This window comes from Halichoerus grypus, chromosome 7, assembly GCF_964656455.1.
Source record: "Halichoerus grypus chromosome 7, mHalGry1.hap1.1, whole genome shotgun sequence".
Lineage (NCBI taxonomy): Eukaryota > Metazoa > Chordata > Mammalia > Carnivora > Phocidae > Halichoerus > Halichoerus grypus.
The window spans coordinates 24920987-24935012 of record NC_135718.1 but is presented as its reverse complement, the minus strand read 5'-3'; the positions used below and the strand labels follow the sequence as shown (position 1 = coordinate 24935012).

Sequence of the window (14026 nt, the reverse complement as noted above, 5' to 3'; positions counted from 1 at the left end):
ACTTACTCTACTGGCACCAAGGTGCTCTGCTAATGGGGGTGTGGGGGTGGAGGTGAGGGTAGGGGTACTTGGGAAAACACTGCGTCCTCATCACAGAACTTAGTGATGACAGTAGTCTTTCTTTTTTGTGGTGGTGGTAGTGTGAAGAGTTCACAGCATATGGCTGACCCCAGCCTTTCCCCCCTTATCTTTCCCTTTTTTGCCCTTTCTTTCCTTCTTTTTCATTCTTGTCTCCATTTCTCATTCTCCTTGTCTGTCTCCCTCTCCCTGTCTTTTCCCACCTCTGTCTCTCTCTTCCTCTTTTCTCTTTTCTCTTATTTTTCTTTTTCATTCCCTTCTGTCTCCTTCTTGTCTTTCCTTCTGTCCTATTTCCCTCTGCATCCCCCATTTCTCTTTCCTACTTTGTCTCCCTCCCCGTTCCTCCCTTTTTCATTCTTTCTCTCACTTTGGTTAGATGGATCACACTACACATAATATTAAGAAAAAACTTTAATTCTAAATTTTGCAATTGAAATGACATTTCATCTAACATACATGTTTGTTTTAGATACTGAAAAGTGCTTAAAAACCAACTGTGCCCAGTCCCCCGTGCCATTTCCCAGCATCGAGTTTTCTATTTCCCTCCTTCCCCACTGCCCTTCTTCTCCCCCTTGCCGTGGTCTAGTTCAGTAGAACACCTCTCTAAATGCTAGCATGCCCCGTAGAAACAGACCATAGCTACAATCAGACAGACTTTCTAAGCAAGTGGGAATAGGATATGTGGTGAGAAATGACTATTAGAAACCCTGTCACCACCCTCAGGGGAAGTGAATTTCTTAATTTTTTCAGTTGCAAGAGTTGCTTCTTAGCCAAGTCCTTTCTATGACTAGAGAATGCAGAACCAACAGGGAGGAAGGAGCGGACAGCACAGCCCTGCAGTGATAACCAGAACACACCCCATCCCCGTCTTCCCTTTTCTGGCTCATTTTTAGGCAAAGCTCAAGGATTCCTAAGCCAGCTTCTGCGTAACGGGCTATCCTGGGTTGCGGCCGGAGCTGAGAGCTAAAGCAGCCAAGGCGCTCAGGGCGAGCCAGCCGAGCAGCCAGTCCTGTTCCACAGCCGCGGCTGCTGTAGCGTCACCCCGTGCGGGGGTTCAGGTTGTGTGGCTTCGACTGGATGATACATCTATAGAGAGATTGTTCCAGACTAAAACAGGTGTTCTATTTAACTGTTTAGCTGTGCTGTGTCGGTAGGAAGTGAGCCTCCAGTGTCCGCCCTCTGGAGAGATTTTTGACATGAGCACCATAAGCCATTGCAAGAACAGCCAGAGGCTGTTCCTCCAAGCTCACGGCTTGACGGCGATGCTTCTCCTTCTCCGCCCCGCGTAGACTTGGTCACCTGGAAGTTAGAAGAGGAGGAAGTTAAATGCCTGTGGCCTTCAGCTTGGGCAATTATATAGCAACTGTGACAACTGCAAAACGGGCTTGAAAGATGAACTCTTTTGTAAGACTATCAATTTATTTAAATTGTTTACCCTATTTCATCACCGAGTGGTTCTCTTTTCCTGCACGCATTGGCAGTCTCTTTCCTTTTTCCCTAGCTGGTCGTTTCGTTGTTATGCAAATGATGTCAGTGGCAGCATCTGCCTTAGTAATTGGCATCTGCCTTAATTTTTCAGGGAGTAAATTGCCTACTACCCTGAGCATCAGCCCCCCAGCACTGCAGAACCTGGCAGCCAAGGCTTACCTGTGTCTCCTTTTTCTCCTTTGTGCCCCCGAGGGCCGGGTGGCCCAGGCCGACCTGGTGGTCCTGCGGGGCCCCTTTCACCTGGGAGTACAGAGGGCTGTGCTCAGTCAAGGGGGAGCTTGGGGCCTGGAGGGGACACACACACACCCCACCCCCAAGACAGCACTGGCAAGGGGGTGGCTTCCCAGCAAGAGGGCGTGGTTATATAGGATCCTGCTGGCTATTTCCCTGCCACCACTTACCTTTGGGTCCTGGGGTGCCCACCTCTCCTTTCTGCCCAGGGGGGCCTGGAATGGCTCCATAAGCTGCAGGGGGAGAAGACTGGCCTCAGACAAGAGGTTACTCTGGAGCTTGGGAGGCAAAGGGATTTGTTCGGAGAAGCACAGGAAGAGAGTGGTAGAGTTGGGACCCAAAACAGAGTTCAGAATTTATCAGCTTTTCAGCCTCTCAAGTGTTAATAACCCAAGGTTTTTTGGGAGACTGGTTTCTCGCATGTGAGACCGTGCGGCAAAGTAAGTGTTGGGAAAGCGACCAGGGAGCTGCCCTTACTTCGGAAAAAGTCCATGAGGTCCTCAGTCACGTTGCTGTAGGCAGAGAAGACCTTGCTGATGCCGGGGGGGCCCTGGGGCCCTGGCCGGCCCGGGGGGCCCTGGACTGTGTAGGCCATCCCTTGCAGCAGGCCCTGACCTGTGAAGCACCAGGGTGTGGGCACAGGCAGCAGAGTCCCTCAGCCCCCTCTTCACAGAACAGAGCCCTTGGATTGCCAAACACCCCACTAGATGAGGTGGCAGCAAGGGAGAAGCCCCACCGGCTTCTTTTGTCAGCCTGCCCCCGACCCCCACACCGCCGACCGGCCCCGCGCCTCTGCCGCCGTGGCCTTTCATCAGAGGCTTGCTGACGGCAGAGCCGAGCTGAGAAGCTGCGGGGAGAGAGGAGCAAAGAGGAGCTGCACCCGAGTGCATGCTGGGAACTCCGCTTTCCCAGCTGGGCCATCCCTAACCTTTCTCTTTCTCTGGCCTCCCATTCAGCTGCCGGTGTGTCTTAACCAACAGCCCGCCCTGAGCCCCACGAGAAACCACCATTGTCATAAAGACCTCTCAGACCCACAGCTGGTTAGCTGGGGACGCAAAGTCCAAAGACCCCAACATGCCCTTTCCCTGCAACAGAGGCCCTGTCCTGACGGGCTCCTGAACTAGGCTGTGAATTGGGTCTGGGCCTCTTGCCTTCAGTCCCTGCCCATTTGATTCTAGAAGTGCTGTCCCCACAGCCTAGGCATTCTGAAAACGAGAGGGTGAATTTCTGGAGTCTATAATTTGAGCTGCTCATGGACTCCCCGCCTGCAACCTCCCCACAGCACCAAAGCCCAAGGGTCAGGACTTACGCTGCAAGCTCTCAGACACCCGAACAGCCAGCTCGTTGTAGTCCAGACCTCCGGTGAAGCCAGCCCCGAACGGTCCACCTTCACCACCGTGCATGCCGCCTTCTACCGCTCCCCCGTAGCCTCGGCCCAGGCCCATGTCCAGGCCAAAGGCCCTGCCTTCACCGAGGGAGCCTCCACTGGACCCTCCGATGCCCATGGAAGAGCTGTAGGAGGAGCTCCGACTGGCCGACTCGCTGTGAGAGGACCTGCTGCCCCGGCTGTAGGAGCCGTCCATGGACACGAGGCGGCTGTCCCCGGGTGGCCCCTGGGGCCCTGGAGGGCCTGGGGGGCCCACGATGAAGCTCCGCACATCCGGGCCTGCAGGAAGGAGGCTGCGTTAGGTGGGGCTCAGGTCTGGGGATGGAGAGGCAGGGTGCGAACCTCAGGACACTTGCACTGGAGTAGGAGTGCCGGCAAGGAGGAACCTGGGCTCTCCCCGCTAGCGGGGCTCACGCATTTGGCCGCCCGGGTTCCTTCAAGCACCAGCTGCCCTCTCAGAGGGAGGAGCAAGGTCTGGGAAGGGGGCACCTACTTGTGAGGTAGCTAATCAGTTCACTCCGGAAGCTGTCGCTGTTTTCGGCTGCATATGTTGCCAGAGCTCCCGAGACCCCGGGAGGCCCTCGAGGGCCTGGAGGACCAGGAGGGCCTGGAGGGCCGGGGATGGAGGACACACCGGCACCTGAATGGGAGGCCAGAGAAAGAGAAAAGTTAGGGATGGCCCAGCTGGGAAAGCGGAGTTCCCAGCCTGCACTCGGGTGCAGCTCCTCTTTGCAAGAAGGGGAGGAGGGAATACCGGGGGCCCAGCTCCTGGCATCACCCTGGAGCCACTACTCGGACCTGCCCTCCTGCTCCCAGTCCGGACCCTCACTCAGCCCAAATCCCATCCCCTTCCCCCGTTCTCCTGCCACACACAGGATCACACCCTGCTCAGGACTTCTCTAGGGGCTGCACTTGGGAGCACTGTCTCTCCCAGCCAGTCCCCCTGTCATGGCTGAAAGCATGTCAAGAACAAGGGTGTTCCTCTCCCGGGCCCAGCCCTGTATGTGCTTCAGGGGGACTGGGTGGCTGGTCCAATAGTTTAACTCTCCGTGGCTGCCCTGTGCCTTACTGTGCAGGTAAGAAGAGAGGTCCTCCACGCTGATGCTGGACCACACGTTGCCTGGGATCCCTGGGGGCCCAGGGGGACCTGGGGGCCCAACGATGCCTCTGTATTCAGACCCTGAGACACCCAAAGAGCACGGAGTCAGTGGGGGGCCCGGGTCAAGGGCCTTCTCCTTCCACCCCAAGCCACATGGCAGATGGCCCCTGACCAGCCTTACCCTGAAGCAAGGAGAGGAGCTCCTCATAGGATGTTCCTGGCAAGCCGGGGGGTCCCGGGGGGCCAGGAAGCCCAATGCTGATTCCAGAGCCTGAGGAACAAAACCCCAAGTTGCGACAGATTGACACTGCATATGTGTATGCAAGTTGTGTGTTAACTCCATACAGGACAGTGCCCCAGACACTCGTGGCCTCCCTGGCCAGGCTCAGCCACCTGCTCTGGGGCCGTCGATGTGAATGGCTCTGAACACAGCTCACTCCCTCTGGGCTTGGTGCCACCTGGCAGGGGAGCGTTGGGGGCCGGTGCAGGCAAGCTCAGCCCCCACCCCCTCCTCTGGGGCCCTGCTGACCCCCTGCCTGCAGTGGGCAGGCCAGGAGGGCAGACACTCACTGGACATGTAGCTGAGAATGCGGCTGCTCAGCTCGGCGTAGTCCAAAGACTGGAGGGTCCAATCTCCAATCAGATGCTGACGCAGATACTGCCTCATGTCGTCCCCTGCGAGGACAGGATGCGCTGGAGTGGGCCCACCCAGGCCCCAGGGCTCCCGCACCACCACAGCTGGCCACAGTTAGCCTGCCCCCACAGGCTGCCCCCACTCCGGGTTCTGGGTTCTCAGTCCACAGGGGGAATCAGCAAGCTTCCAGGTACCTAACAAGGCACCTGCCCGGTTACCTGGCCCCGGGGATGGGGAGATCTGCTGCCCCCTTTCCAGTGAGTCCAGACTCACAAGTGGCTGGGAACGAGGAGGGGCGCCCCCTCCCTGCAGCCCTCACCGGGCTCAGATGGGGGTCGAGCTGGGCCTCCAGAGCTCCCACCCTCCAGCCCGCCGCGGGCACTCACGCTTCAGCACAGCCACGATGTCCTCAGCAGAGATGGAGGTGGAGGAGCTGATGCTGTACCCCGAGGCTGTGGGGAAGGAAACCCTGTGTGACGTGCTTAGCAAGACCGAAGCAAGAGCCTCCCCACCGCTGCACCACCAGGACCCGGCTGGCCGGGCCCTTGCCGAAATGAACGAACGGGGGTGTGAGGAGCTATTGTGAAGGCGTGAAAAAATAAAGGTGGTTTTGTGTTTGTTTTGTTTGGTAAGAAATGCAGTTTGTTTTCCAGAGTATGCTTTAGCCTAACTCCTGCCAGATCTCGCCCGTCTCGCTCCCTTTTCACACCCTTAGGACACATCTGTCAATGGCAAGAAGGCTCGGTCAGCGTGGCTCTGCAGTGTGGCCTCTGTTCTTAATCTGAGCAGCCCCTTCTGGAAGCCAGATCCCAGTGGCTGGAGAGCCATGAATCCAGAACTGAACTCCACATCCAGAAGGGCAAAGTGAGTGAGGATGCTCTGGAACAAAGTGACGGTGGGAGGAAGGGGTCATTACGGGGAGGGAGGGGGGGGGATGGCGAGGCTTACTCTGTAAGTAGCTCCCGACGCGCCTTGCCAGCTCTGAGTAGTCGAAAGTCTCCCCCGTGATGGTGGTGACAGGCCCTGGGGGACCAGGTGGTCCAGGGGGACCCTGAACTCCAGAGAGATAGGACCGAATGCTGTCGCCTGCCAACAAAGAAAGCAAAGTCAAGCCTGTCCCTGAGAGGGCATGTCCTCCCCACAGAGATGCCTTCCCCACCACCTCCGTGGCCCAAGACAGGGCCAGCAGGGAGCCTAGACTCCTGGTTACAGACGGAAACTGAGGCCAAGGCCTGTGCCGGGTCAGGGGCTACTCGAAGACCGAGGACCAACGAGGCTCTAGTCAGCCACCCATTTGACAAAGCTCTGTGCCCACATTCTTGCAAATCACACCCTCACATGTATGGGGAGCACAGGGAGGAGGTCGGGGGTGTATACTCGTGTGACCGTGTGCGTGTGTGTGTGCGGGTGAGGACCAGCCTGTGTGGGGAGCCGTGAGAAGGTGGGTGTGAGGGGCGTGCATAGACACGCATCCTGGCTCCAGGGGTGGATTTCTGATCTAGGCCTGGCCTACAGACCGCTGTCCCCTGCCGCACGCACTCACGCACACGCAAGCACACCCCTCTGGCCCTGCCCGCCGCCTCTGGCTCCCCCCCGCTCCCAGAGCCTCCCCCACCGGCCCCCACTGGTACAGGCGATGGGATCTGTCGTGTTTATTTACATGAGGAGGAGGAGACTGGAGACTTCCTGAAATAGCCGAGCTCCAGAAAGCACTGGAGATGCCCCAGCCAGAGTAGACACACGCACACACACACGCATGCACACACGCACGCATGCACACGCACACACACGCATGCACACACACACGCATGCGTGCACACACACACACACTCAGACCCCAGCACTCACTCTGCATGTACTCAGAGATGTACTGCTGGATCTCCCGGCCAGAGCTGCTGATGGAGCCCGGAGGCCCTGGGGGGCCCGGGGGGCCTGGGGGGCCTGGCATGAACATGGTGCTCGACGACGATCCCCCTGCAGGAAGGAAAGCCTTCTGAGTCTACTAGGAGAAGCCCACCCGAGGGTCAAAGAAGGGCCCCGACACTGCTTCCACAGCCCGAGGAGGGAGGGCCTTTCTTAGTGGGAGAAAGAAGATGGTGGCAAAGAGGAGGGTCCCTCCAGAAGGAGAGGAAGGGAGTGCCTGTAGCGGCCGCTGACTGAAAGGGGCTCCAAGTTGAGCTTGCCCAGGCCAGACCCTCCCTCCAGCAACCTGCTCAGCACCCCAGAGGCTCCCTCACCTCCCCGTGCCCCTGACCCCCAGGTCTGGTCTGTTCGCCATCATTTTGCATCGTTAACCACCTTTACTGCGCAGGGTCCTTCCCTCCCACCCCCACCAACTTAGAACCACCGTCAGGGCCGCCCTGAGGCCTAGCTCGTGGAGAAGCGACCTGATCAACACGGAATCGTGGGTGGGGGGACTGATGAGTGAATCAGTGTCCTTGCTTGAACTGGGGGAGAAGGACTTTGGTCACCTTTGGTTCTTACCTTGAGAGAGACCACCAGGAATGCCAGGAGCCCCTGGGACCCCAGGATCACCTGGAATCCCAAACGAGAAGCCCTGTTTGCATCACCTCCTCCAGGAACCCTCCCCTGGTTAAGCCCAACCATGTTTATCCGCAGATGACTCAACAGTTGTCCCAAGTCCCTCGGTTTCTGCAGGGCTACCATGAGCTCCCTTCGGGCAGAGGCTGTCCTCACGTCCTCCCTGCTCTCCCTGCAGCCCCTCCTTCCTCCCCAGCCTTAGCACAAGCACTGCCTGCCTTCTATTCAGACTCTGGGAGCCATTCCTGCTCTCAGGCCTGTCTTCTTGGCTGCTCCCCTCACTGACCTTTGTCCCCCTTGGGTCCCCGGGGGCCAGGTGGTCCCTGCAGGTTGAATCCACCTGGAAGCCAACCACACACACAGCCGTCAGCCAGGGCTCCGGGGCTCTGGCCAGAGCCAGCAGTGGGGGCGGGGGCTTAGCACTTACCCGAGGCTGAGAACCCTGGGAGGCCTTGCTCGCCTGAGGGACACACCCGAGAGGGGTCAGTCAGCGGCACGCCCCTCCTCCTCCTCCTCCTCCCCAGGCCCAGCCCTCACCCCACCTTCCCTCCCAAGGCCCCCCAACCTCGAGCTGCCACATGCGCATGCACACATGCAGTCCCAACCATTCAGACACCCACACTGATCCACCCGTGCTCGTCTGGACAAAATGCATTTACAGGAAGCTCAAGGCTCTCGGAAGGTCAGCTTTTGCCACCCCCACCCCCACCCCACCCCACCCCACCCCACATTTTGTTTGATGCCAGCTCTACTGTACCTTGGTGTCCTCGGGGGCCTGGGGGGCCTGAGGGAAGCAGATAGACAGTTGTGAGATGCACACCTACTAGGTGCCGTGGCTTCAAGGGGCCCACGGGGAAGGGATGGGCTCCTGCGCTGGAGCGGACCCAGGGCGCGGGCTTCCTCATGCCTCCCCTCCTAGTAGGCCAGCGCAGAGGCGGGGACTCCTTGTGGAGCTTCTAGCCACTGTGCGCCCCGCTCCCCGCTCCCCGCCCCCCGCCCCAGACTGCCGAGCCCCTAATGGGATAGGGCAGGAGTACACACAAATGCCGCAGGTCATCCAGCCTCATCCAGCCTCCTGGCCCCTTGAGCAAGCAGGGACGCACAGCCTTCTGTGCCCTAAGACGTTACTCACCTTGGTCTCCCTTGGGGCCTGGGGGGCCAGGGGGGCCTGGGGGGCCAGAGAAGAAGGTCTCTGCAGAGGAAAAAGTTTTGAGTGCGGACATGGTATTTGTGAGGGAGCAGCACCATCTGTGAGAGGCTGGCCCACGGCAGATGCTCCATCCACACTTGTCAGACGGGTGGATAAATGGATGGAGGGATAGTTGGAAGGTTGGGTAGAAATATAAATGAGAGAGAAACCTAACAAATGGATGGACGAATAGATGGGTGCGTGGATTTTCCACAAGGGACAAGTTCTGGGCTAATGTTTGCTCTGAAGTTATCTCCGTATGTTTCCGTGTTGTACAGTCAACATTTATCTCCTTTCATGTGTGTGTGTCCCACCTACTTATCAGACCTGGGCTTCCCAAGGATGGAAACCAGGTCCCCAGTCACAAACCAGTCAGTCCAGAAGCTCCCCAAGAGCAGAAGCGGCTCCCTCCCTCCGACTAGGTTAGCAGGGGCTATCAGGGTGCTTGGGCTGGGATGGTCTCTTGTTCTACCTGCAGAACTCCCGTTCTACGTTCTATGGAGTTCATGCAAACACACTGTGGTGGAGGGTCCCAAGGAGGAAGCATGGTGAGCAGGTCAGGAAGACCACATGCCTGTGACCACAGCACGTCCTGGAGCTAGGGCTGAGGTGGAAAACAGGTGGGACTTGACTCTATAACATTACCTGAGTTGGTCAGGAAAGATCCTGGTGGGCCTGGTGGGCCTGGCAGACCTTCTCCTAGATAAAAGAACCACCAAGACTTTGTAAAGCCAAGCTATGGGCCAAGACCCCTCTGCCCGGGAGAAGTGGCAGGGAAGCGCTTTCCTGAGAGCCAGGCCTGGGCTCTGGGCGCCTTGGTCTTGTGTCTCTCACCGGGGAGCTCAGCTCTCACCTGCTGGGCCTCGGGGTCCTGGCGGGCCTGGAACGGAAGGTCCTACAGAAGAGAGCAAGCAAGAGGCCATGCTGAACCAGCAGGGAACCGGCCTGCCCTGTGATCAGGATCTCGGCTTCCTCACTAAGTGCCCTGTCTCCCACAATTCCCCACCTTCCAATGATTCCTGAGATGCTCACCTGGAGGCCCAGGTGGTCCAGGTGGGCCTGGGGGACCTCGTAAATCAAGACCTTCTGTGGAGGGAAAAATGCAGAAATGAGCAGAAACCCTCATGAGGCTGTTCTCTGCCAGTGTCACCCCTCATTAGGATCATCAGTGCCGGGGACCCGGGCTACACTCCCACCCCAGAGGCCAGCTCTGGACCCCCTCTGCTAGGGGTGCTCCTCGCTCACAAGCGAGGCAGGGCAGGGCTGCCAGCAAACTCCCCGACAGCTGAGGACGTGGCTTTGCTGTCAGCCTGAGTTCAAACTCCTGCTCTGCTCCTTCCAGCTGGTGACTTTGGGCAAGTTCTTATCTCTTTTGGCCTCTGTTGGCTCTTCTCTAAACCAGAGGCATAAGACCTAGGTCATAGGAGCACTGTGTAGACCCAGGGAGGTCCCACGACACATGTCTAGCACATGGCGACTGTTGGACCAGGCTTGGCTGTGGTCTTCACCATTCAGGTGTCTACGCGGGAGGCCCAGCAGCATGACTGCGAGGGCTCTTTAAAGGACTCTAGGAACAGAAGAACCCAGAACTCACCCTCCCAGGCCGGGCCTATGGCCGAGAACCCACGGACCCGGGTCCCTGCTCCAAGTGGGGGATGCAGGACTCCTGCCAGCCATTCTCCTGGTGCCCAGCTCACTTCAGAGGCCCCACTAGAATCCCAAGAACCTCTGACAGCTGCCCCATCCCAGTGACTCACCCCCCAGAGCGACAAAAGCCCTGCTGTTGCTTCGAGGCTAGCATCACCTTTCAGAGCAACTTGTCATCCCTGCTCACATCGGGGCCCAGGATGACGCACTGGGACAGCTGCCGCGGGGCCCCAGTGCATTGCCGTCTGCCCTGCTCCCACCCCGGTGTCACCTCGCCCCAGAGAACACGGGGGCACTCACGGGCAGAGAGGACCTCGGAGATGGAGCTGTGGCTACCCATGAACGACTCGCCAGCAAGTCCTCGCTCCCCGCGTGGGCCTGTGAGAAGGACACAGGGTCAGGTGGGCACCGTGTGCAGCGACCCCAACCTGCTTTCTGTCCAGAGGGCCTGGAGCCCCGCAGGGTATGGGCCGGGGCTGGAGAGCCGGCTGTGAACATTCCTGTTCGCAGCCCCAACAGCCCGGGAGCAACTGGACCAACTTTTCCTAAGCCCATTTTTTGGTGTTTGGATAAATCACGGGACAGTGGCACAATGATTGGGGTCTGGTCACAAGAGGCATGACACCTATGAAATAGCCAAGCTTGACCCTGGCCAGGGGGCCACAGAGCCTCGGCCCCCTGTCTGGAGGACCCCTATCTTCTCAGAAACATGGGAAGGAGGAGAGGTGTTTCCCCTTGCAGTTGAGGCCTTGCGAGGCCCTTGGTGAAGCACCGGGTCACCTCAGCTCTCTTCCCCAAATGCAGGTTGTCACCTCACTTAAAGATGGGGTCCCAAGTCCAGCCTGGGAAGGAAGCCTTCCCCGCTGAGCCCACGGTCCTAGGCTCCTGTAGGACTGACATACCTTGCTGTCCAGGCAGACCAGCTGGGCCCACAGGACCTGGACATGGAGTCAAGAAGAAAAGGCTTTACCACACGTCTAGGGTCACAGTTGTAGAAAGAACTGAAGGAAGGGTAGGTGACCGGGGAGACACGTAGCTACCTCCCAAGGCATGGACCAGTGGCTCACTTGAGAGCAATAAGCAGTTTGAGACCAGCCCTGTGGTCCATCCCGTGAGAGTTCCTCTCCTGAACCCCGGGGCTCTGGGATAGGCAGGGCTGCCCTCTCTGCCCTCCCTGGTTAGGGACTTCTCAGCACCCTCAGGATCCCCTTCTTGCTGAAGTGCATCAGGATAGAAGGCTGATCCCATATTTGCGTTGGTTGTATTAAATCACCTACTTCACTTACACGTAAAATTTTTTAAATTAAAAAATAGGGGCGCCTGGCTGGCTTAGTCGGAAGAGCATGCGACCCTGGATCTCGGGGTCGTGAGTTCCAGCCCCACGTTGGGTGTAGAAACTATTTAATTAAAAAAAAAAACAAACAAACTTAAAAAAATAGGTAACAAAATCACAGGTATTTGGAAAAATAGAAAAAGTATCACCTATAATCCTTTAATTTGTAAGCATTTTGTTTTCTTACAGCGTGTTTTTTTTCTCATCTTGTAAAAACACAGGTGCAGCTTCAGAAGACACGCACTTCTCAGTAACGGCTCGGAGTCTCTGTGATTCTGTAGCCGTCTCACTGTGGTTGGACCATGTGGAGATGCTTTCTCCAAACAGATTCCTAGCATTTTTGTTGCCCTTAATGCATTTTATCAAATTGTTTTCCGAAAGGCAACAAACTGAAGTCACACACAGGCTCCAGAGGGGGAAGGAGCTGGGCCAAATTCTGCCCCTGCGGCCGCTCAGCCGAGTGACCGCAGGGGAGTCATGCACCTGCCTGAGGCTCCCCGGGGGGCTGTGGGGGCCTGGTGAGGCGATGCCTGCCAGGTGCTTGGGGTACCTGCTGGGGTGTGATGGGCGCTCACTAGGCTGGGCCGGAGGGGGCTCCTCCCTGGGGTTGAGGATTTGAGCAAACACTGCTGTCCTTAAATGCAACCTCAGAGTAAAGCAAGAGAACGACTGACCTGGGGCACCTGGAGGTCCCGGTGGTCCCATGGCTCCAGGAGGCCCCGGGGGGCCTGGGACAGTGATCGGCGATGATCCCTCTGAAAACAAAGCACACGGAACAGGGACCCTCACTCTTCTTGCTCAGAGGCGCTGCGAACCCAGGCCAGGCATGTGTGCCCCATGACCTCTGACCCGAGAGCCCTGCCCCCTGCTGCCAGAAGCCCCGACTGGCACTGCCCGAGGGTCCCAAGGCAGAGCCGGGGCAGATGTCCGCCCTCCCGGGCCTGCCTACCTGTGGTCATGATCTGGCCTGGAGCTCCAGGTTCACCTGGGAGGGGAGGCGAAGGAGAACAGTTATTCCCAGGGTCAATTAGCGGCTCCATCAATCATCTCCAAGGCTTCTGATGGAGTTTGAGAGCCACTCCTGCGCCTCCAACCCTTGGGCTAAAGGCATTTTAATGAACCGCAGGGGAGCACGCAGGATGCAGGAAGCACCAATCTCTGGGCCAGAGACCCTGAGGCCACCTCCGGCTTCCTGGCCCACGTTAGCTCTTGGAAGCAGCCAGCACTCCGAGGAGGGGCTTCCTCTGAGGAGGCGGGAGAGTCTCCCTTTCCAGGCTGGCCAGGAGTCATCCCCACTCCCACGCTGGGCCTCCCAGGCTTCTGCTGGGAACTGCCTCAGTTGGAAGAGTCCCAAGAGGCCAAAGGACAGAGGCGGAGAGCCGGGTCCCCGGAGTGCCCCTCAGGATGCTAATTCCTGGGACAGTAGTAGAGAGTAACCAGAGTAGAAAGGGGGGCCGTGGCTGGTAAGTGTGGGAGAGCCTGAGTTACATAGAGGTTGACAGATTTCTTTCCTGCCTCTGTCTGAGAGGGTCGAAAATGCAAATGTGGGTGGAGGATTTCCAACGAGGGGATTCGGGTTCACACTTCCCTGAACTTAAGGACCACTGGACGCTGCCTGAGGCATCTCTCAGGACTGGAAATGCACGGACTCCGGGGAACTGAGTGAACAGAGTGGAGGACAGAAAAGCCCTCCCCTGGGGGCTCCTCGGGGGCCTCTTCTGTCATTTCCCATGATCTGGGGGCAAGTCCATCACCCACACCACGACGGAGAGGATGATTCCCCCTTGGAGGAAGTAGAGGGCGGTTCTCTGCTTGCTATCTGCCATTCCCTGGGGTCAAGGTCAAGAGGAGAAAGCACTGGTGTTTGTTTTCCTGGAACACAACACGGCGTTAGGTGAGATGTCCACCACCTGCGCACACTGCCCAGGAAGGGCCTGAAACCCCTCTTGGACAGGAAGTCACAGGCCCTGGAGAAGGAGAGGGTGTCTGGTATCCTCAGGGATCCCCAAACCTAGGCCTCTCTTCCTAAAGGTGCTATCAATCCATGAGCAGATCTATAGCCTCAGAGGTTAGTCTGCCTGGGATATAGGAACTCAGTTATTATTTTGGAATTACATGTATTTGTCCCAAAAGAACTCCCTGGCCCAACTAGTCATTGGGAATAGTTTCTGGAAAGTAGTAATTCCATTCCTAGGGTCTCCCCAAGTTGATCGTGACTGCTCACGACAGCATAGCTCCACGGAATGTCAGGATTCGGGAATGTGGAGTCACTGGAACAGGAGAAAAACTGTCCCTGAGCACCGCTGACCCCTGGACTGGCCCAGGGTTGCTATCTAGGGGTTGCAGAACTGGACAATGGCAGAGGACCGGAGCAGGACGAGAGTGTCCCCTCCCCTGGC

The 14026-nt window shown here is 57.8% G+C and overlaps 1 protein-coding gene across 2 annotated transcripts in view; it reads right to left on the bottom strand.

Moving 5' to 3' along the window:
- Positions 1-956: 956 nt before the first annotated feature.
- Positions 957-14026, bottom strand: part of COL17A1 (collagen type XVII alpha 1 chain) — a 50570-nt gene continuing 37500 nt past the window's right edge. Inside the window, exons 34-57 of one of the 2 annotated variants that reach the window (XM_036111073.2) lie at positions 12577-12612; positions 12302-12382; positions 11197-11232; positions 10595-10672; positions 9680-9733; positions 9501-9542; positions 9293-9346; positions 8591-8650; positions 8216-8242; positions 7886-7918; positions 7745-7798; positions 7402-7452; positions 6766-6891; positions 5866-6003; positions 5304-5369; positions 4854-4958; positions 4465-4554; positions 4254-4364; positions 3678-3824; positions 3107-3463; positions 2275-2412; positions 1968-2030; positions 1726-1806; positions 957-1377 (exon numbers count right to left, since the gene is read on the bottom strand). In XM_036111073.2, coding sequence (XP_035966966.2) covers positions 1325-1377; positions 1726-1806; positions 1968-2030; positions 2275-2412; positions 3107-3463; positions 3678-3824; positions 4254-4364; positions 4465-4554; positions 4854-4958; positions 5304-5369; positions 5866-6003; positions 6766-6891; positions 7402-7452; positions 7745-7798; positions 7886-7918; positions 8216-8242; positions 8591-8650; positions 9293-9346; positions 9501-9542; positions 9680-9733; positions 10595-10672; positions 11197-11232; positions 12302-12382; positions 12577-12612 — 2081 coding nt within the window. In that variant the 3' untranslated portion in view covers positions 957-1324. The remainder of the gene's footprint in view (positions 1378-1725; positions 1807-1967; positions 2031-2274; positions 2413-3106; positions 3464-3677; positions 3825-4253; positions 4365-4464; positions 4555-4853; positions 4959-5303; positions 5370-5865; positions 6004-6765; positions 6892-7401; positions 7453-7744; positions 7799-7885; positions 7919-8215; positions 8243-8590; positions 8651-9292; positions 9347-9500; positions 9543-9679; positions 9734-10594; positions 10673-11196; positions 11233-12301; positions 12383-12576; positions 12613-14026) is intronic. The other variant, XM_078077145.1, reaches the window with a different exon arrangement.